Genomic DNA, 22,633 nt, shown 5'->3' with positions numbered 1-22,633 from the left:
ATGAAGATAGATTATCTCCCTTTGTGATGAATTGATCCAATTAAAACAGTTTTCTCAACCCTGACTGCCTATTTTAATCACTTGAGGAGCTATTAAAACTCCTGATGCCAGCCTTCACCCCTGACCAATTCCATCAGACTCCCTGAGGCAGGACTTCGGCACTGGTGTTTTTTTTTTTTTAACATTCCTGCCCCACCCCTCCCACCATGTGATCTCAATGGGCTGCCAAGTTTGAGACCCACCGTGTTAAAGTGTTAAAGGCTATTTATGGGGGGAGGCAGTTTATCTTCATGAGTTTACATTTTACTTGTCACACACACAGTCTCTTCTGATCTTAGTAAAAGGTCTGGGAAAGAACAAAAAATGGGCAAGAATTACAACACCTATTATTTTCTGCCCCTTTCACACAAATGACAGATTACATGTACCCTTCAATGACCACTTTCGTGATTTCACTTGATCTCCTCTCAGCCCCGGGCTTTTAGGCTCATTAAATATCTGAATCTTTGACTTAATGAGAAGTATGGAAAAGTAGAGCTGGAAGGAACTGCAGAAATCATTCTACTCAAGTCTGGTTTTACTTTTATAAAAAGAACATTGACATCCAGTTAGGGTGAGCATTTTGCCCAATGCCCTACAGCAAGCTATTACCAGATCGTAGTCTGGGAGATGGATCTCCTAACCTCTTCACTGTTATTTTTCTCACTCTCTACTGTATCTAACTGAAAACATGGAAAATCTAGAATTCAACCTTACTGGATAGTTGTGTGCTTTTGGTTTTTTTGTTGTTAGTTTTGGGTTTGGTTTTTTTGGAATTATGATCTGATTCATGGCACAAGAGTTAAGCACCTAGGGTCAAAGTTGCTGATTTTAAGATTTTTAAGAACTTCTTGATCTTAAGAATGATCTAATGGCTTTGCAGATTCTCGGGACTCATGCTAGACTTCTAAATCCCAATTACTTCCAGAAGGGTAATACAACTAGATTTTTAACAGACATATTTATGATCAACCAGAATTTATATTTTAATCAGGCAAGTTTTGTCCTTGAGTATTCAACGTCTCAAGTGATTATTCCCTGAGAAAATGGTCTGTTGGTCTCCATCTCATTTTAATTTTTTTGAGACAGGGGTTGCAGTCTGGGGTTTTCCATTAGAACAGGCATTCTATTCTGAGGTGCCACTGAATGTCAACTATTATCAGAAAAATCTGAAATGAGCGAGGAAAAGTAAAAATGTCAGCGATACCCAAATATCTTGGCCAACGTAGACTCAATTTTTTTGAAATCTGGTCTCTTCTCTGGATCTTCCTCCCAGCAGTTTTTTACAAGTAGATAGACCTGAAAGAAAGAAGGGGTAGATTTGCTCAGGGGGTGGAATTCTCTCCTATTCTCTTCCCTTGATGGGAGTAATTGAGGCAGGGAATTTTTTAAGTTTATTTACTTTGAAAGAGACAGAGAGAGAGTCCAGGGTGAGGGACAGGGGAGCGGGGAAGAGACAGAATCTGAAGCAGGCTCTATACTGTCAGTGAGAAGCCCATGTGCTATGGATTTGTATGAGGCTGGATTGTTGGTAGAAAACACTTTGCAGAAGTTTGCAGGATTTATGAGCAATGGGTGTGAGGCAGTGACTCTACTGTGAATCTCTTCCACAAGGGCTGCCAACCACAGCGACCAGCAGAATCGCCTGGAAAGGTTTCCAGTTTCTTGGGCTCACACTCCACCCCAGGAACTCCGATTCCTAGTAGTCCCTCCCTGTCTGAGTCAGCCATGGTCTGGAACTAAATGGTCCGACTGCTGACTAATCGTCAGAAGGTCTATGGTGACCTAGGGAAGCGCCACCAGGCCTGGGCCTGTGTCATTCAGCCACTGCATCACATCACGTGAGCACTTTATCACCTCACATCATCACAAGAGTGAGCACAGCCCAAAAGGATATTTTGAGGAGAACATGTTCATATAACTTCTATTACAGTATACTGTCATATTGTTAAAGTTGTTCTATTTTATTATTATTATTGTCAGTCTCTTACTGTGCCTAATTTAGAAATTAAACTCCATCAAAGACATGTATGTCTAGGAAAAAGCCTAGTATATAGAGGGTTCAGTACTCTGCAGTTTCAGGCATCCACCTGGGATCTTGGGATGTATCCCCTGTTGAAAAGGGGGTATGACTATATACTTTTCTATTATTTCTACATGTTGGCATATTCATTTTTTAATCAGTAGGTAGTATTTATCAGCTTACTAAGCATATCACATGGACATCTTGATCATTTAGCTCCTAAAAATTGAGAAAGTGATACATGCATCAGGAACTAGGACTTTCCTGAGTTGGGAGAGGTGGAAAAGGACATGAGGGCGATGACGGTGCCCAGAGAGAATGTCCGAGTCCTGACCCCTGGACCTGGTGAACGTCACCTTATTTGGAAAAGGCGTTTATGCAGATGTGATTCAGTAAAGCACATTGCAGTGGGAACACTACTGGGGAGTATTTTGGTAGGCCCAGTGCAGTCACATGAATCCTTATACAGGAGGGAGGTGGAGAGAGAACAGACAGAGGAGAAGATGAAAATGGAAGATGAAAATGGAACCATGGAGGCAGAGACTGGAGTGTTGTGGCCACAAGCCAAGGAGAGTCAGTAGCCACCAGAAGCTTCTGGAAGAAGCAAGAAATGGATTCTCCCCTAGAGCCTCTGGAGGAAGCATGACCTTGTTGACAACTTATTTCAGACTTCTGGCCCCCAGGACTATAAGGCATACATTTCTGTCATTTCAATCCACCAAGCTGCTGGTTCATTCATTATAGCAACACACAAAACTCATGTAGGGAGGTGCACTCACTTCCAGTTCTTTCTCCTCTGCCGTTTCCAGGAACAGATCCGGGCGGAAAGGTTTGACTCCATTGGAATTCTCTACTCTGAAAATCTTCTCTGATAGGATGAGAATAATTCACATTACAAGAAAGAATTCAGCATGAAAAAATTTTAGCAGCAGCCAGACTCTGAATTGGTTCACCCACCCGGGATGGGTACGCAGTGAGAATAGGGCAGAACCCAGGCCAGCACTCAGCAGAATGAATGAGTCACCATGTGATGGGTCTTATACCCACTTATACCCAGGAGGTTAATTTAGTTAAGGCTACTAAGCCTCTAAAACTTAACTAGGGTACCACTCCCTTTAGTAGGTTTCCTCCAAGACTCGAGCCTGCCCTCCCTACATCCCTTAGATACTCACCGTCCACACACTTAAGAACTGGGACATAATAATTGCTCAATAAGCAAGAGCTGGATGAATGGGAGGAAGCATCTCCCCCCTGAGATGACCTACAGATCTTCTCTCAGTAACAACTAAAATTCCTATGTTGTCCCACTAGAGTGATCCAGATCAGGTGTTAAACATATACATGTCTTTTACTACGAGCAGAAGGGAAGGGGAGGATTGTAAGGGAAGAATCTTCAACTGACAATTCTGAAGGTAACAACACCTGGTGTGTTATGCTTTCAGAGCATTCTAACATTCATACTGTCAACCTTGCCAATACCCCGGTGTGACGTGCAGTGCAGATATGCCATTACTTTCGCCGATGAGGGGACCGAGATGTGATCACAAAGAGAGGAGGGTCTTGGTCGGCCTAGAATGCAGGCTCCCAGAGAGGGCAGATGGATGAGTCCGACTCTTACCATTCTGGTCCCGGCAGCTCAGAGTGTAGAAGGTTTCCCTCCGCAGGATGATCTCCTGGGCGATGATGCCGTAGCTGTACACGTCTCCTTTCTGGGAGATGCTGGCCTGGCGGAGGTGCTCCGGGGCCGTCCACAGGTCTGCGAATTCAGCATCGAGAGTGCAAGGTGGAGGGAGCTGAGTGGCCCATAGTTCTCCCTGTTTGTTCTTTAAGTCCCTATTCCGAGCACCCTGAATACAAATGGCCCTGAACTTGTATGTCCCAAACTTTTGAGGGGTTTATGCTAATGCTGGTGATAGGGAGAGAACACACATTTGCCTTTGGAGCTGACTATATAATGCCGGCATTTGGGTGAGATCACACGGCACTATTGTCCCTAAAACTTCTAGGATCCTAGGCCTGAAAACCTGCAAGCCTACATGGACTAACACTTGGTGTATAGGGGTGCTCAGCAAATATCTGTAGAATAAGAACAGTAGAATATGAGAGGCGCTGAGGATTTAATAACTTGTGGGACATATGGTGTAAACCTATGAAAACCTTCATAAACAAAAAATACATAAATTTATATTTTATCCTAAAATACAAAATGCATATAGTATATGTATATTTTATGTAATATGGAATGTATTATGTATGATATATATGTATACCTGCTTAAACACATCTAAACAAAGCGCCCATCAGTGTGATGTTTTGCAGGACATCCTCACAGCCTTCAAATCAGCTATTGCCCACAGATGTGTTTTCCTGAGGTCCCATATTTTTGAAAAAATAATGCATACGGTTTTCTCACATTTTACTCTGTGCCTGCTAGGCACTAATGCTTCACACGGGTAAAGTGCTCCTATGTTCTGTGTTTGGTTCCTATGGACACTTGCGTTTTGGACCCTATCACATAACTTATTTAAAATGTAACAACAAGGGCATACATTGAATTTCCCTTCATCCCTTGCAAGTTTTCTTTTTTTTTCTTTTTAAATGCTTTTATTTATTTTTGAGACAAAGGGAGACAGAGTCTGAGCAGGGGAGGGGCAGAGAGAGAGGGAGACACAGAATCTGAAGCAGGCTCCAGGCTCTGAGCTGTCAGCACGGAGTCCGAAGTGGGGCTCCGACGGGAACTGGGAGATCATGACCTGAGCCAGTCAGACGCTTAACAAACTGAGCCACCCAGGCGTCCCTCCCTTGCAAGTTTTCTAGGATCACCTAGCTCCTTCTAACTTTTTGAGACTTTTTTTTCAGTGAAAAAAATCTATAGATTCATGCTTATGCTAAGGCACATTTTCCTGGTTTGGTTTTCTGTCCAAGTGTTCATTGCCTTTTTGAATTTATGTCTTGTTAATTTAGGTGATTTGTGATTCATATAAAATTGATCCTAATGGTTTGGGGTAGAGGACAGGTAAGTAGATCAGGTGACGGACAGCACAGGTCAGGAGGTATAACTGAGTGATGTTCGAGGGGACAGCACTTGACTTGTGTCGTGGTGAGTCCTCTGTTAAAGGAGACTTGTTCCACCACAGATGCCTGACACATGCTAGGTCTGCATCAAGCACTTACTGGACTGAGTCCAATGTCATCCTATGCTTGAAGTGACTGAAGAAGTAGGGGCAGAATTGTCATTTTACTTTTATTGAAAGAAAATGAAAGGATTGCAAAGTAGAATTAGAAATCAAATTTCAGCTTTTGGATCTAGGTGGTATTTTGAGGCTTTGTAGGAGTGCTAGATTGCTGAGGCTGTTTAACCCCGAGTTAAAGTAAAGAATGGGTAAATGTTCAACATGAAAAGCCCTTTGTACATTACAAATCAATTTTCTGTTTCTCTTTTGACCCTTATCACAACCCAGAAAGGAATAGGTAGGAATATATTTTACTAACAAGCGTTTTTTCCCTCTTATAGTTATCACAGGTAAATGAATGACAATTTGGAAATAGGTCTTTTGCTTTGTATTCTATCTTCCTGGGCAAATCGCAGCCTCTCTGAGCCTCAATTTTGCCTTACGTAAAGGAAGAGAGTTAGACTTAGATGATTTCTAAGGTCTCACTATTCTAACCTTCTCTATTTTTTTCACCCAGTTCTGCTTCCACAGTCACTACATTCTTCATGATTTTCTCACTCATACCAGGAAACACATAGATGAAGGAAACCCACAGAAGAGATTTGTTCAACTCAAGAAGCACTTGTTGAAAACTGATTTGTTCATCTCAAGAAGCATTTGTTGAACACTGACAAGGGTGTAGTGCTGGTGAGTGAGTCGGCTGTTTCCTCTTGGGGCCCCCCAGCATTTATTTCCCGATCAGTATCACCACTCCCCAAGCACTCGAGAGAGTTTTTTTTTAAGTGGGGAACCAGTAAAAATGTCATTCATTCCTTACAGACCTTTTGTTGGAGGCAAAATGGAACTGCAGCCAAAATCAGTGATCTTTACCACCATTCTGCTGTCTACCACACAGTTGGTGGATTTCAGACGGCCATGGACTTCAGTCTTACTGGAGTGCAGGTATGACATGCCCTGTGATTTTTCAGATAGCGGGAAACAAAGAGATAGGACACTCTTCAGCTGCTTGATTAAAGAAAGCAGTAACATTTTGAGACCATTTCGGTATGCAGATAGAATCACACTATAAGAATTTAAATTGAGTTCCATTAATTCTACTTTAAACATATTGTTAATACCCTAATATTTGCCTAAGCACTGCATCTTAAAAGGCAATTGTCTAGAGACTAGTTAAATAATTACCCAGAATATGAAACAAGGGGTTGACCCTAAATTTTTTTAAGTGTTTCTGCTTACCACTTAGTCTGTGATCTTGGGTATATTTCTGGTTTTCTACCTCCAATACAGACTTGCCCTTCTGAAGGGAGAGGCAACTCACTTATGAAATGGCAAGACTCCCCAGACCCGGGCCTTTTTTCGGGGGCTGCTCTGCTTCCCTCTGGTGGCCAGAGGTGTCACTGCAGAAATCAGTTTTCAGCCTGAATCACAGGAACCCTGTTTTAAAAACTGATTCTGATCCTTGATGACTTTCAGGCTATTTAAGGCTGTATCTAACAGCTCAATCTTGGGACTGACTTTTCTTTGTTCTTGAATGAGGTTGTTGGCAGCCACTTCCTTTTTTCATATACTATCTGACAATACACATGTCCAAATTCATTAGTGCCTCGTGCAGGAGGGTTGCCTGTCCTTAATATCTTCTCCTAAAAAGTTGAAGATTGTTGTCTTGCCTGCAGCTTACTAGGATTTGGATTTCCAGAAAGTCTATGAAAATGTGTACCCCAGGCTCAGAGTAGGCAAAACATAATAATGAAAAGTAATAGCTTAGATATCATTTATTTATACCAAGCATCATATGAAGCACATGCATTATTTATGAAATTCTCACAACAAGCCTCTGACAGAGGTACTATTTTTATTATCATTTTACAAATGAAGAAACCAGTGCTCAGAGAGGTTGAAAGCTTGCTAGATCTGTTTTCCTATGTTTAATTTTCATAAACGTCTCTTTTGTTTATAGGTCTCTTACCTTAGCAATGTCATACAAGACTGAGATCTTAAACTCCCAATCCATGAATGTGCCATCAGGATAGGAGATGGTGTCATTTAAAACTTCCTGAACAGCAGAAAAAGAAAAGGAAGAAATGGTTGCAAGGAAGGCTACTGCGGAGAGATTGTTTAGGCTAAAAATGATCTTATGATCATGAGGCCTGGGACTCAGAAACAAACTGAAACGCCATTGTCCTGTTTTTCCTGAACATGTATTTCTTTCCTTTCTTATGAAACACCAGATGGCTCTCACCATGATAAAAATGAGCAGGAGACACCCATAGTATTCCAATCCTGGTTCTTCCACCAGATGGGGGAAAGGGATGAGCGGACACCTGCCTGGAGCACGGGCTATCGGAGGTTGTTGGGCTGCTGGTTCTGTTTTTCCAAAAGCACACTGTGTTTAAACCAGGAGTTGCTGTTAGGGAATCCCGTCCTTAGCCTTATGTGTTCACTCATGGGATCAACTGTGTCCACTGGCTGAGTTTTCCTTACATTTACCAAGTACTCTGTCAATAAGAGCAAGTTCTTGGATTTTGTGTGAATTGTTATCACCCAAAATTTTGAACTCACTATTTTAATACAATGATGATGGTTCCATGAAGATATAGGGCTTTAGCTAAGCGGTAATTATTCTTCACAGTAAAACTCTAATAACCTAACAACAGTTTCCTGTTTTAGGAAAAAGCCCAATTTGACCTTTAGCTTTAACTCAGGAACTGTACCAATAATTTCCAAGGAAGGGTGTGAAGTCCTTCATCATTTCAGATAGGGCTGGCTTAGCTGTGGGTACCAGGCCAGGCGAAGGGAGGGAAATTATGGGCAGACAGACTCGGAAGTAATTCGTTCCCTTAGCACCTGATATGTTTTATATTTTTATTTATTATCTCTTCTCCTTCTGGAAATGTAAACTCTGTGATAATTTTAATTTTTGTTCTGTATCTTCAATATCTAGTTCAGCGTCTGGCATGGATAGATGTTTCATGAATATTTGTTGCATAAATGAATCAACTGTTCCTAAACAAGGTTAGCCAAGGTTGTTATATATTTATAACATGAGAAGCATATTGTCTTTTATCTAGAGAAAGACTTGCTCATTTGTTTCCTTACAAAAGTTGGTTCTGATAGGATGTGTCATGGACTGAAGCCTGGGGGGCGGGGCTGGGGAGGCAGGAGGTGGGGGTTGGACGGGACTGCAAAGTTCGAACTGGCACAGCCTTTGCTTTGAGATTCAAGACACAAAGGAGTAGCTTCCTGTGGAAGCTTCTGTCCAATTTGAGTAAGCAATGCCAGAAGGGGACCCTGGTGCACTCAGATAAATGAGGTTTCCTACCTTACAGCAGAGAGCCGAAAACACTGTCTAAACATTGACTGGGCATTTTAGGGATGAAAAGGTCATGTGACACCATTTGATCAGGCCTTATTAATTGGTATTCTAAAATTTCGTTTCACTGAGATCAAATGATCACATTTGGTCTAGACCTCATCTGAAAAACATTTCTTTGTTGTTGCTGTTGTTGTTGTTTTAAAGTTTATTTACTTATTATGAGAGAGAGAGAGAGAGAGAACATATTGTGTGAATATAAGCGAAGGAGGGGCAGAAAGTGAGGGTGGAGAGGGAGAGAGAATCCCAAGCAGGCTCAGTACGTCATTGTGGAGCCGGAGGCAAGCCTCAATCTACAAGATAATGACCTGTGCCGAGATTTGGATGTTCAACCGACTGAGCCACCCAGACGCCCCACCCTGAAAAACATTTCTGTGATGGCTTTTGACTTATGATGGTTGGACTTGCAATTCTTTTTTTACTTTACAATGGTGTGAAAATGATATGCCTTCAGTAGGAATCATACTTCAGATTTTGAATTGGGATCTTTTCCCAGGGCTGGCAATTTATGATGCTGGGCAGTGAGCCTTGGCTTCGTCAGCCGCTCGATCATGAGGGTAAACAACCAATATACTTACAACCATTCTGTGCCCAAACAACCATCCTGTTTTTCACTTTCAGTACAGTGCTGAGTGACTTACATGAGGTATTCAATGCTATTGTAAATAGGCTTTGTGTTAAAAGATTGTGCCCACCTGTGGGCTAATGTGGGCGCTCTGAGTGTGTTTGAGGTAGGCCCGGCTGCACTCTGCTGCTTGGTGGGTTAGGTGGATTAAATGCATTTTTGACTAAAGCGTTTTTTAACTTATGATGGCTTTATGGGGACATCAGCCCACTGTTAATCGAGGAAGATCTGTAATTTGAAAGACTTGAAATTTTTATTATTAGGAATGTGTTTATTTTATATGAGCATCAATCTGAATGATCATTTTCAGCATCAGTTACAATGATTTTGAGTTTTCTATGACCTTTTGATATGATGCATTATAGTAATTTTTTTCCTTTCATAGAATTAATCACATCTGATTATATTATAGTTTTTATACACAACTGGCTTAGAGTTACTAGTAATTTACTTATTTTTTTCCATTTAGTTTCATAAATGTAGTTAGTCTTTAATCATATTTTACTATCAATTTTATGCTAGCCTTGTTGAATGCTAAATGAATTTAGAAGATGTTCATTTTTCATTTAATATTACAATAGTATTTACATAGAGAGTAAGAATTATTTTTTGAAGTTTAAAAGAATTAAGTTGATCTGGTATTATCTGTAATAGAAATTATAATTATGTCATTATTGTCCTATTTAAGTCTTTGCTTTTTGAGTCAAATTTTCATGATTATATTGCCTCTGAAAATATTCCATTTTTAAGATTTTATAATTTAATAGTCAAATGAAGTATTCTTTCACAACCAAAAGTATCTTTTTCATAGCTTTATTTTTTTATTCCCACTTTTTGTATTTTTGTTTTAAAAATTTTAATTAGAAGTATGAGAGGCTTTTATGTTTTATGTTAAAAAAAACCTAATGAATACAAACACCTTAAAATTCTACATTTTTTATAATAATTAAATTTTATAAGTTTCTTTTCCTTAGGCCATAGCTATTCTTCTAAATGTTTGCATTCAATACTTAGATTATTTGTTTTTTAAGAGAAAATAGCACTTAGGACTATTGTTTTTTTCCTTGGAGGATAGATTTGAATTTATGCCGTCCATTTTGAAAGCTACTATTCTTTTAACTGAAGGTTATTTTAAAATATTCTAGGTGACTAATTTAAATTTTTTATTATTTAAAACTTTTATTGTATTATGAATATTTGGACCCCTTTGAAGTTGCTACAGCCCCCAAACTTGGTATTTTGGTTTTGTTATAGGGAAGACACGGAGGTGTTGAAGAAATACTGGGTCTTAAAGTAGCCCAACGGTAGAGTGACGACACATCCTTCTTTGATTGGATCTGACTGCTTTTTACATCTGCTGTTCTGACATAATTGTTATAGTACCCCTTTCCTTCTCAAAGTATCATGACAAATTATATGCTCATCCTACCCAAAGGTATTTCAAGGGCTGAAAGCTCTCATAACATGTGCTCAAGGTGAGGTGCAAATATTTCAATGCTCTTTGAAGTAGTTGCCCTGGATTCCTTTGTGCTCCTGCCTATTTCTCATTTCCAGTCCTGTTTCTGCTTGAAACGTGACTTTGTTTCTTGTCCTTGATGGTTCCTGTATATGCCTGCCCTTCTGAATGGCCCACTGATTTGATGCTCCTAGCTTGATGCTCGGTTCTCCCTAAGAACTCATCCCTGTCTTATTATCTCTCTCTGCTGGACTTGCTCATCCAGAACGCCTGACCACATCTGGCAACACCTGCGCAGCCCCAGTCTCCCCCAAGGGAGAGAAGTGTAGGAATTTAGAATGTAGCAGAACCAGGACTATGGACAAGTCTCTAATGTTCATTTGGTGCTATCATAATGACCACCCATTTTTCTTTTAATATTTATTTATTTTGAGAAAGAGAGAGAGAGAGTGTGTGTGTGTAAGAGGCAGAAGGGCAGAGTAAAGGAGGGAGAGGGACAGTGAGAATGAGAGAGAGAGAGAGAGAGAGAGAGAATCCTAAGAAGACTCCATGCTGTCAGCACAGAGCCTAACACAGGGCTTGAACTCATGAACTATGACATCATGACCTGAGCCGAAATCAAGAGTTCGATGCTCAACTGACTGAGCCACCAGGTGCCCCTCCATTTTTCTCTTAATACAAAAGGAAGAATGCAAATAAAATAAAGTGAATTTAGAGGTAATCACTCACTTTCCCACATCTGTTCTCTGTGTTTTCAAGTCTCTACTCTTGACTATTATTTTTGGTTTACCTTTTTTTGGTAAAAATGTAATTAAGTTTGGTTGACAAAATCTAAGTGATAAATTGGTAAGGATATGGACCTAATAATTCTCTGATGTTGTTTCACTGGGTAAACAATAAAAATTTCCACTAAATCTTTTTTCCCATAAGGCTGATCAGTTAGGAAATTGGAAATGATCATGGTTCCTTACCCGGAGGGATCCTCTCTCACAGTATTCAATCACCCCGAAGATCATGGTATCAAGCTTCACTGTGCCATAGAACTTGGTTAGGTTGTAATAGTCCATCTGAAGCAACTAAGAGAACATGCTTACTTACAAAGCAAGTCAGGCAGAAAGGAGCACCCTAGTACAAATTAATATGCTAATAAAACATGTCATGTTTTAGGTCTTTGGGAAGATGTACTATTCTTGATACGTTTGAATGTCTGTGCACTTCTTACTGACACTACGTCATACTCAACAGATTTGCTTTATCAGCAAGGAGACCAGAATATGAACCTTTGACTATGCTCAAATACTATCAGGGCCATTTTCTAGGAGATGCATATAGATTTCCAGTATGTTTCATACCATCAAACACCATTCTTCCACTTCTATTGATAGACTTTTCAACCGAGAGGAGTATAGTCACCCATTTCTTGGTCTGAGGGCTTATTTTCACTATCCCCAGTAGCATCTTGTTCCATTGGAGACTTCAGTGCTTAGGCGAGATGGAGTGAAGCTATTTCTCATTTAAGGATTCCAAGTAAGAGACACGTACCTTGTTCAATTCTATCTTCTGTTTCTCAGTGAAATTGCCATCATTGTGCTTGAGATCCTTTAGAATCACTCGCTACAAAGATCAATTGAATTAAGGAGATAATGTTGTAGCATGACCACCTATATGCATATTATAATTTGTTGTGGGTCTATCTTCCTGGTTTACTATAAGCTCTTGGGAGCAGTGACTTTATTGATATTTATATCCCAGGTGCCTAGTACCTGCCATAGGCTCAGGTTTGAATGTTTCTTTAAGAATGACTAAATGAAAAGGGAGGTGAGGAGGGGGGAATGAAGATACAGAAGTCCCATAAAGGATTGTTGTATTTCCACTGGGGTAGTTTGGACTGCTCTGAACTCTTCTATTTCTTTTCCTTCCTATACTCTACCACCTCTTAAAAATTCTGTCTTTCCATTTTCCCAAGATTGTGAGTTTAGTAACCCTTGAAGCAGAGTCCTGCCATCCCCGTGACAAGCTCCAAGAAGAGCCCCTTAGGCCAGCCCCCACCATTGCACTGCTACCCTCAGGAGCCAAGAAGAATGATGAATAGAAGGCCTGGAACACAACCCCATCGGGAGTTCAGAGAAGCAGAAGAGCCCAGTCACCTTTTTGTCGTATTTGCACTGTCGAAGTCTCTGAATTGTGTCTCGTCTCTTGTCATCATCGATCTGGTGCAAGAAAAGTCTAGTTATTATAGAAACCTCATATCTTGTCCCATCTACAGCCAGAGGCAGCGTTACTCGGCCAGGTGGGCCCTATCTATTGGTTCATGGCATGCTCCCTGTCACTACTGACCTTCAGTCTCCAGCAGGGTCTTCCTTCCAGGGATCTACCTGTCATGCTTAACTCGGTCTTCCGCCCTTTACCTCCCTTCTTGTGGTCTACTTCAGCCAGGGATTTCCTTTCCTTCCTTCTCTTCTGGCCCATTCTACTGGAAATCTTGCCCTGTAGCTACAGACAGGTGCTCTCAGGGAAGTGTGTTTTGCACTTGGGTTGCAAACTCGTGCCTCAGGGCCCAATTAGCAATGCAAGTGAGGACATTGGGCTGGGTGTAAAGAGAGATCTTCCACTGCCAGGAGTCACGTGCAGCAGGGAGAAAGCCCGAGGAGGTCAGCCAGATGGGAGAATGCCGCACCACCACGGGGGCAGTGGTTCAAATCCTGTCTGTGCATTGAAGGCAGAGCTGAGGATACAAGACCAAGGGGCGGGATGAGAAAGAGCACATCCCTGTACCAGGACAGAAAGGGGCAGAAAACCAAAGTAGCCAGAGAAATCGGGAAGGGCAAAGGGTTCAGCCTAGAGTTGCCAGATCATCTGATTTGTCAAAAGAAGCGGATAATGTGGATTTTCCTATGCCATTCCAACATTTTTATATCTGGCAATTAATTTTAAAAGATGTTAAATATTAAATGAAACACACACACACACACACACACACACACACACACACACACACACACCTGCAGGCTAGATATGGCTCTTGATCTGCCAGACTTCTGGTCTAAAGGCAGAAAAAAGATTGAAAACTATTGCATCTTTCAATTTGGTTCACAGAAAAACCTGTAATGTATTGGTTCAATGTATATTGGCTAAATACATTGGCATACTGGTATAGATATTGGTTAAAACCTATCTCATAGGACTTTTTGAAATGTGAGTGAAATAAACCATATCAAGTTCCAAGCATGATGTCCAGCATAATGCAGATTAATAAATGTCTGTTGTCTGCTCTTCCTCTTCTCATTTTACAAATGAGCTACATGAGGGTTAAATGGCACTAAGTGTCACACACAGGCAGACATAGCAGAATGTGAGCTTGCTACTTGTGTCGTATTCTTTTTACTGAGCTCTTGATTAGGTCATTCAAACTACTTGAACCTTGGTACCTTACCTGGGAAATCCCAACTGACAGTGACACTGGGTATCAAATGCAATCAAGTTTGTGAAGTTGTCTCATAAGCTTAAATGTTTTATCTTCAAATGAGTTACCATCATCTTCATCATTTTTTTTTTTAATCCATTACTCATCCCTTTGCCCTTCCCGATTTCTCTGGCTACTTTGGTTTTCTGCCCCTTTCTGTCCTGGTACAGGGATGTGCTCTTTCTCATCCCGTCCCTTGGTCTTGTGTCCTCAGCTCTGCCTTCAATGCACAGACAGGATTTGAACCACTGCCCCCGTGGTGGTGCGGCATTCTCCCCTCTGGCTGACCTCCTCGGGCTTTCTCCCTGCTGCACGTGACTCCTGGCAGTGGAAGATCTCTCTTTACACCCAGTTCCTGGCCACCTGCTCCCCAGCCTTCCTGAAATTCAGGGTGACTCTGACTCCTCATGCCCTGAATCACCTCTACGCTCCCTCCTTTTAGTTTATTGTCCCAAAGATTTATTCCTTAGCCAGATGAGTGGGCTAATCTGATGAATTAACACATAAAAATTCTGTAATGTCTGATGAGAGATGGATGGGTTCTATTTCTAAGAATATTTATACCCCAAGAAAACAGAGACACAAGATTTTAGGCTTCATCAAAAAGAACAAATATGGAGGGTGGGGGTTGAGGCCGTGGGGGAGGCTTGTGAGGGGTGAAGGCATGGCTGGATGTGTGCAGAGGTGGGCCGCGTGGCGGCCTGTGCTGGCATCCTAAGCGGCAGAGGAGTACTCGCTCCTTCTAGAGGTCTCCTCTCCCTTCCAGCAGGTATTGCTGATTAGTCATTTAAGTCCAGAAATTCTCTCTTGGGAAGTCTAATAATCTTAGGATCATCTTTCTGTGAATTACTGCAAGGTGGATTTGATCCTGACGCTTGCCCGAGATAGAGTGGGCTTTGCGAATAGACGTTTTGTGTGTGAGTTTCTGAGTGTGAAAGACAGGAAGGACATTCAGAGCAGGAGCATTATTGGAGGCAAGGGACACCTAGTCCTTGTACCGCATGAGAGGGTCCTAGCTCTCAGAAGGTGACATGCGGGAGCTGGGTGGAGGCCACGAGCTGCTAGCGAGGCTCCGAGGACAAACCTGACCCAGCCCTAGGCTGAGGGACCCCACCAATCCCTTCATGTGGAGTTTCTGGGTCTCCCTCTTCTCTTAATATGCTTCGGTATAAAAAACTCTGATAAAAATATGGTCAAAGATAGGTTTTAGGCTCTCAGGCTTCACAGTTAGACAGATTAGGTTCAAACTGTGGCCATGTTCCTGAAGTTAACCTCACAGGGCCCGGGCGGAGATGCAAGGAGTCAATGCATCCGGCACAAGAGAAGTGCTCAGCGTCAGCTCTTACTATTTGCAGTAATCCTGCTCATTAGCTGCGTGTGCTCCTGCACTGTTTCCTCACCCCGCAGCCTTCAGTTCCCTCATCAGCAAAGTTCTGATCAAGCTTAAGTCCTGAGTTCCTTGTCAGAAACACGGCAGATAAGATGGTACGATGGGCCCAGCATTACAGCACTGAAGGGGAGGGATTATTACTGGCTGCTGGGATATTTGCCGGCTGAGGGAGAAGACAGGCAAATATCAGCAGAGGCCTTTTTCTTCAGCAGTGAGCAAGATAAGCCATCCTTAGGATGGACAGAGTAGTGGCCACGGTTTAGTGGGACTCAAATTCTTTACCCTGACAGTCTACATTACGACAATGGAGGATCAATGGAAAGCTGGGAAGCTGAGAATTAGAAAATGTCTAAGCCCTAGACTCTCCAACAAACGATCCCTGCTTGGCCCATTTCTTGCCACACTACCCGTCTGGTCAAATACCTGGCAAGTTGCACCAGCTCTAGCTTCCATACCTTCAGGCTAACATGGTTGGTCTCATTGGTCTCCAGAGGAAAGATATTTTCAGGAGGAATGTGGGACCATTTTTTCTGACGAAGTTCATATTCTTTTCTATATTTTCTGTGAAAGGAATAGAACGAGTCAATAGGTTTTTATTAACATTCGAGCCATTTAGCTTCTGAACACTAAGAAATTTAGAACCCTGATAGTCTCAGGTAGATATGTGTGACTTCATGTTTTTTAAACTGGTGAATTCTGGCTGAGTGGAGCTATAAGGATCCTGATGTCTCTCTCCCTTCCCTTCCCAATCTCCTCTTCCCTACCTTCCCTTCAAGTCCTTCCCTAAGGCAACCCTTCACTATAATAATGAATCTGAACTGCTGAGATGGAAAGAGTAAGGAAAAAACAAAAAAAAATAGGCTTGAAAAGCAAAAATGTTCATTTAAGTCACCAGAGAATATACCAGATTCCTAAACAAGCCAATTCCTCTTATGCATTTGTGCCTTTAAAAAATAAATGTGTAAGGAAAATAGAAAAGCACAGAGAAAATGCAACATGTATCTCAACATTCAAAATGTATTTTTTTAATTGTTAGTATAGATAAAGCAGAATTCTTGGATTATAGGAAACTCAATTTTTTATAGATATTGCCAAAGTATTTCCCAAAGTGGTCACACCAGCTGACCCTCCCATCATTAGAATTCTTGTTCCCTCTATATTCTAAACATTTGGTATTATTAAAGTGGTTTTTTTTATCATTATGATGTATGTGAAATGGTATTTAATTGTTGCTTTGTGCTTCATTTTTCCAAAATAGAAACTATTCTTTAAAAAGAAAAAAGTGTTTATTTATTTTGAGAGAGAGAGAGAGGGAGAGAGCACATGCACACATGCAAGCAGGGGAGGCGCAGAGAGAGAGAGGGAGAGAGAGAATCTCAAGCAGGCTCTGCACTGTCAGCTCAGAGCCCAGCATGGGGCTTAAACTCACAGACTAGGAGACCAGGACATAAGCGGAAATTAAGAGTCAGAGGCTTAACTGACTGAACCATCCAGTCAACCCCATTTTTTTTTATTACTAGATAGATTCAATGTCTTTTCAAGTACTTCCTAGGTATTTTATAGAATATATTGTTACATATTCATTCAAAATTATTCCCATATGTCAATAATTTATCTGAGTTCCTTATATATTCTGCAAATCAAACTTTTTGTCCTCTTATGTGCTGCAAATACTTTCTTCTAGTTTATTGCTTATTTTAACTTAGTTGTATTTAGTTTTTATTATGGCCACATTCATTTTTTTTTCTTCTATGACTTACCTTAACAGAAATATTTTCCTAGTTGAGACCACAAAGTCATTTTCTATTAATTTCTTCTAAGTTTAGAAGTTTGAGTTTCACATTTAGGTCTTTATTCCACTTATAATCCATATGAAATAAACTGTGTATTTGTGTATGGTTTCAGGTAGGATTTGAATTTCATGTTTTCCGTGCTGCAAGCCTACTGTGCCAACATCATTTCCTGACTTGTAATATCACTTTTATCATATTCTAAGTTCCATTGCTTGCTGTGTCTGATTCTAGAATCTGATCATTTTTTCCATTGAGCTATATATGTCCTTGAGTTTGTCTTTGCTTGTGGTCATTTGACAAACTTCTACTCACCTTCTAAAAGTCATCTGTGTGCCTTTATTAATGTCCCCTAAGCAGAAATGATGATTTTCTTCCTATGCTTTTCTGAATATTCCTCTATTAAGTACATATAAAATAGTACATTATTGACCAATGATTATGATCCTAAGACTTGGAGGCAAAGTAGTCTTGTAGCCTAAAGGCTCTCATCTCTGTATTCCCAAAGACACTTGGGACCAACAGAGCCAACTGCCATTCATATTGAATCCGAGGATGCCATAAGTCATTCACTACTCTTCGTGCACAGGCAGTTGAAATGGAGAACTATAAGAATAAAATCTGTCGACCAGATCTTCTTTGGACACACCATTGCCCTGGCCATTGGGAAACCTTATCTCTGCCTCCCGTGCTTAAAGAAAATGGAAAATGTCTGGTTCCACATGTTATTGTCTCTTACCTTGTGATTTGCCCCTATCTTAAGCTGACAATCATTTGGACTTGGTTTCTGAAGGACAACTGCCACACTGTGACCTTCCTGTTGACTGGCTTTATTTTCCTCTAATTTTGGTTTCTGGTTACCTTCAACTAAGTGACCCCCGTACACTGTATATGTGTACATACATCTCAAATGTGGTGTAATGGAGTAACAGGAGTCAAATTCTTCCTTCAGACCGAACAGAGCAATCTACTTCCTTTCTTGGAGAAAACATAACTGACATGCAACAGGCCGGATTCTTTCATGAGAAAGTACAGTGACACACATATCAGTGTGTGTGATACATGGAGAAAAATTGTTGGGAAATGGGGGTGATTCTGACAATATGATGGAACGTTGTGTGTGTTTAACATACACAGATTAAGAGGTAGTGTTGTAATCACTCATTCATTTATATATTCAACAGATATTTCTGAGTATACACTATGCCTCGGTCACTATTCTGGGCACTTCATAAATCCAAACTGAGTAGAACAGCCATGGAACTGATGGACAGAAGGCCTGAGTGCCAGTCTTGGCCTTACACACTAGCTGGTGGTATGATTAAAGACAAACCATTTGGTTTTCTGGGTCTCTTTCCCCATGCTAAAATGGGAGGTTTGGAGTAGATGATTTCTAAAGACTCTTCCAGCCTCAACATATAGAGACTTTGAAATTTCCCACAAAATGCCAATACAATAGCAGAATAGCTGTCTCTCCCTATAGAGTGCCCATTACATGCTTGTCACTACACACACCTTATTTCAAGTTCTCACACCAGTTCAGATGAGAATACTGAAGCGAAGTAACACATCATAATGCACTGAAGATCACACAACTAGTAAGTCACAGAACTGAGCTAGATAGGAGTTCTGATGCCAAGCTCTAAGTGATCCATTCAGTACCATTCTGCCCTTAATGTAGTCTTTGATGCAGAATGCCTTCATGATCTTTGATCTTTCTAGAAACCTTCTTGTGAATGTCCATCATCATTGATGCTATCAGACTTTTCCTCTCCCGCTCCCTCCCTCTCTGGATGATGAGCACAGTGAGACAAAGGGGGTGACAGGTACCTCAGCACCAGAAGAGCGATGAGCAGGAGCAGAACCACAGCTCCTGTGAGGGTGATGACTGCAATCAACAGGACTTGAGGGCCTGTGGCAGGAAAAAACAGTGAAAAAAATGCCTTAGTAAGGATCAGTGAAGAGTGAATAAAAACATTTAAAAGGCTCTACTTATATGTTGGGGCCCAGTAGGCGAAAAATACCCTCAAACAATATTTGGCCTCCTGGGCCCCACATATGGCTTCTGTTCATCTTATGATTTTCTCATTGCTTTGCAAAGAGGCATATACTTTTAGGCTTTGAATCAACTTGGGTCAGTCAGTGACCTTCCCTTACTTTATTTTCTAGCTCTTTGTCTGCTGTTGGGAGTGAACATAATCCTCTGCCAAAAGATTTGCTTATAAAAGGATGAGCATCTTACCCTTGAATAACTGATGAAGGGCCTTAAGGAATATATATCTCCTCATAGAATTCTTCAGGCTTATCTTATGTTTAAAACCAGACTATTGTTAGGGGATTCCTCTTTTTGCAATGACTTAATCCTGTTACTTACTACTGTCCTGACAAGAATGACCCTATCCGGAGCATGTCTTTACTTCAAGGACCTTGAACTATGTAACCATTAAAGAAACGATGTAATCACCCATGGTATATAAGACCCTGACTATCCTAATAAAGTGTGGCTTTACCAACCACCATCCACATTGTCTGTCTTGTCTGTCTTGTTCACCTTGTCTGTCTTCTTTTCTAGAGATATTGTGCCGACACCAATCCCCTACTCAGGACCTTTCGACTGTGGTGTGTGGGTTGGTCCCCCACACTTGTGTAATCTAATTTGAAGAAGTGGAAAGGAGAAACCTTTGAAAAATATTTATCTTTTATGGATCTCTTCACTGGTAGTTCAGGTCCTGTATTTGTGGTCTCTGAAGAAAATTACCTGGAATGTGCCAGGGGAAGTGGTTTAATTTCAGGATCCTTATATTCTTCAAGACCACTCACAAATCAGAAGAAAAGTCAGTCATTGTAGACTATCAAGTGACAGTGTTGCCTGCTGGTCCTTCCCAAGCACTACCAGGTCACTGAGGAAAGTCACTAAAGAATGTAAGTGACTTATATTTATGAGAACACTAGTATGTACATGGAGTTGTAAGGATGGAGGAATTTAAGAAACTCACAGAAGGTAAGTGGAACTCAGGAAAATGTGATTCCAACACAAGGAAGCATTGGAGAAGAATCTGAATCTGCAGAGGGACGAGCCTTGACTGAGAAGGACACCAGCAATAGTAAGACTGTTACAGAAAGTCACCATTCATATATGCCACAATGGATTCTATTAGACTAGGAAGTTAGTTGGAGAAGGGAAAATGGAATGGATTCTAAGTTATAGAGTGCTATTTATCTTTATATAAATAATGTTGAAAATGTTTGCTAATTTTCTTATAGAATCAGCTTATAGGTAAATGGTAGAGGTCTTCATGGAGCTACAAAATGGATATTATCAGCTATGACAAATTAAAGAAAAATGCAGGAAATCTGGGAGGTAGGAAGGGGGGAGTAGGAAGGATAAGGACACTAAAATCTTTGTCCTACCAAGTTGGGAAGCACGAAGGTTTTTATATAGTTGATAGAATAATACTAGAAGCTTCTGCATATTAACTAACATTACAAAGGCACCCAATAAGTGTACCGACAAAAAATATATAGCCATATTGAGAAAAGGTTAGAACCAAGTAGGCTGGTTAAAATGAACTAAATCTTTTATCAATACAAGAAATAAACAGATAACATCTGGAGCGCCTCCGTGGCTCAGTCGGTTAAGTGCCAGACTTCAGCTCAGGTCATGATCTGACGGTTGGTGGGTTCGAGTCTTGTGTTGGGCTCTACGCTGACAGCTCAGAGCCTAGAGCCTGCTTCGGATTCTGTATTTCCCTCTCTCTCTGCCCCTCCCCTGTTCACACTCTCTCTCTCTCTCAAATAAATAAACATTAAAAAAAACAGATAGCATCTAATTTTATAAATCCAGAAATATATGCATATTACTTAGAAATACACAACAAACTAAAGTCAAAGTGACTGAAAGGTCAAAGTTGACAGGGGTGGGACCAGGCACACTCATTTTTCATTATGAATATTTCTACTATTGGGTTTAAAATTCACATGCATTAATTTTTCTTCACCAAGAATTTCCCCATGCTTTTATAAGGGTGGCATCGAAGGATTTATGCTTTGCTGCCAATGTAGGACATTGCCTCTGCTTGTTATCTTGTTTTCTGCTATGGAAAAATTTTAACAGTGAAAATTTGAGCTCTGGATTTCTGTTCTCATCAGGGAAGAAACTGATTAGTACTTTGGATTTGGAGTTGCAATATGGGCATATTTGACTGTGTGAATTCTGGTTATTACTGTGATCATCGCTTCCCTCACCTAGCCATCACTGCTATTACCATCACTCTCTTACGTCCAATTCCACAAAAAAAGCCCAAAGTCAATACAAGAAATACAATCCTACTCATCAATGATTCTACTCATCAGTCTCCTAAAACTACACGTCCCCTAGACTAGAGCATGAGTTGGCGGGACGAGGTGGGGCTTCTGCTGGGTCTTTGCCCCGCTCAATTCCTATCTGCCCCCTTCAGTACAAAAATCTCACTGCACCATATTTAAATACACTATATACTATTTAAATAAAGCAGTTGTTAATTCAACACACTTTTCAGTTTTGCTTAAGTTAGTCAAATCACAGGATTACATTAGTTCAAAGGTTAAGCTTCTGCTGCTTTCTGATGGCTGCTGTGGTTATCACACTCTATTTAATTCCACTTACAGTGATGGTAGAATGATTTTATAACCTCAAGGTCATATGATATGATAGTTGGAAAGAATCCTGGAGTCTGTTAACAGATCTCCTGATTTGAAGAAGGAAGAAACGCACACTTAGGGAAGTAAATTGACTGAAATTATCACAGGATGGATTAGTGCTGAGTAGAAATGAATTTATAGATATCTCATATTGTTATTCCTTCCATCTTTCCTTCCTTGGTATTTTGACAAGGATTGCATTAAACTGTAGACTACTTTGGGTAGTATAGACATTTTAACAGTATTTTGTTCTTCCAATCCATGAGCATGAAATGTCTTTCCATTTCTTTGTGTCATCTTCAATTACTTCATCAGTATTTTATAATTTTCAGAGTACAGATCTTTCACCTCTTTGGTTAAGTTTATTCCTTGGTATCGTATGTATTATTTTGGGTAGGATTAAAATTCTAAATGTGAGACCTGAAACCACAAGAATCCTAGAAGAGAACACAGACAGTAACTTCTTTGACATAGGTCATAGCAACTTCTTTCTAGATATGTCTCCTGAGGCAAGGGAAACAAAAGCAAAAATAATCTATTGGGACTATATGAAAATAAAAAGCTTCTGCACAGTGAAGAAAACAATAAACAAGACTAAAAGGCAACCGTACAGAATGGGAGATG

General features: G+C 40.6%; 1 protein-coding gene and 1 long non-coding RNA gene across 3 annotated transcripts in view; one reads left to right on the top strand and one right to left on the bottom strand.

Moving 5' to 3' along the window:
* GUCY2C (guanylate cyclase 2C) overlaps nt 1–22,633 on the bottom strand; it is a 113,818-nt gene that overhangs the window by 16,898 nt on the left and 74,287 nt on the right. For both annotated transcript variants that reach the window (XM_029955695.1, XM_029955694.1), the window contains 10 exons: nt 19,160–19,241; nt 15,995–16,100; nt 12,834–12,896; nt 12,229–12,300; nt 11,658–11,762; nt 7,202–7,288; nt 6,057–6,189; nt 3,681–3,818; nt 2,842–2,930; nt 1,247–1,338 (listed from right to left, as the gene is read on the bottom strand). In XM_029955695.1, the coding sequence (XP_029811555.1) occupies nt 1,247–1,338; nt 2,842–2,930; nt 3,681–3,818; nt 6,057–6,189; nt 7,202–7,288; nt 11,658–11,762; nt 12,229–12,300; nt 12,834–12,896; nt 15,995–16,100; nt 19,160–19,241 (967 nt within the window). The remainder of the gene's footprint in view (nt 1–1,246; nt 1,339–2,841; nt 2,931–3,680; nt 3,819–6,056; nt 6,190–7,201; nt 7,289–11,657; nt 11,763–12,228; nt 12,301–12,833; nt 12,897–15,994; nt 16,101–19,159; nt 19,242–22,633) is intronic.
* Nucleotides 5,840–7,486, top strand: LOC115305449. The gene is made up of 3 exons (XR_003914785.1): nt 5,840–5,922; nt 6,055–6,177; nt 7,193–7,486. It is a non-coding gene; the product is annotated as an uncharacterized LOC115305449 (long non-coding RNA).

The sequence above is a fragment of the Suricata suricatta genome, chromosome 10, assembly GCF_006229205.1.
Source record: "Suricata suricatta isolate VVHF042 chromosome 10, meerkat_22Aug2017_6uvM2_HiC, whole genome shotgun sequence".
Lineage (NCBI taxonomy): Eukaryota > Metazoa > Chordata > Mammalia > Carnivora > Herpestidae > Suricata > Suricata suricatta.
This window is presented reverse-complemented; position numbering and strand designations above follow the sequence as displayed.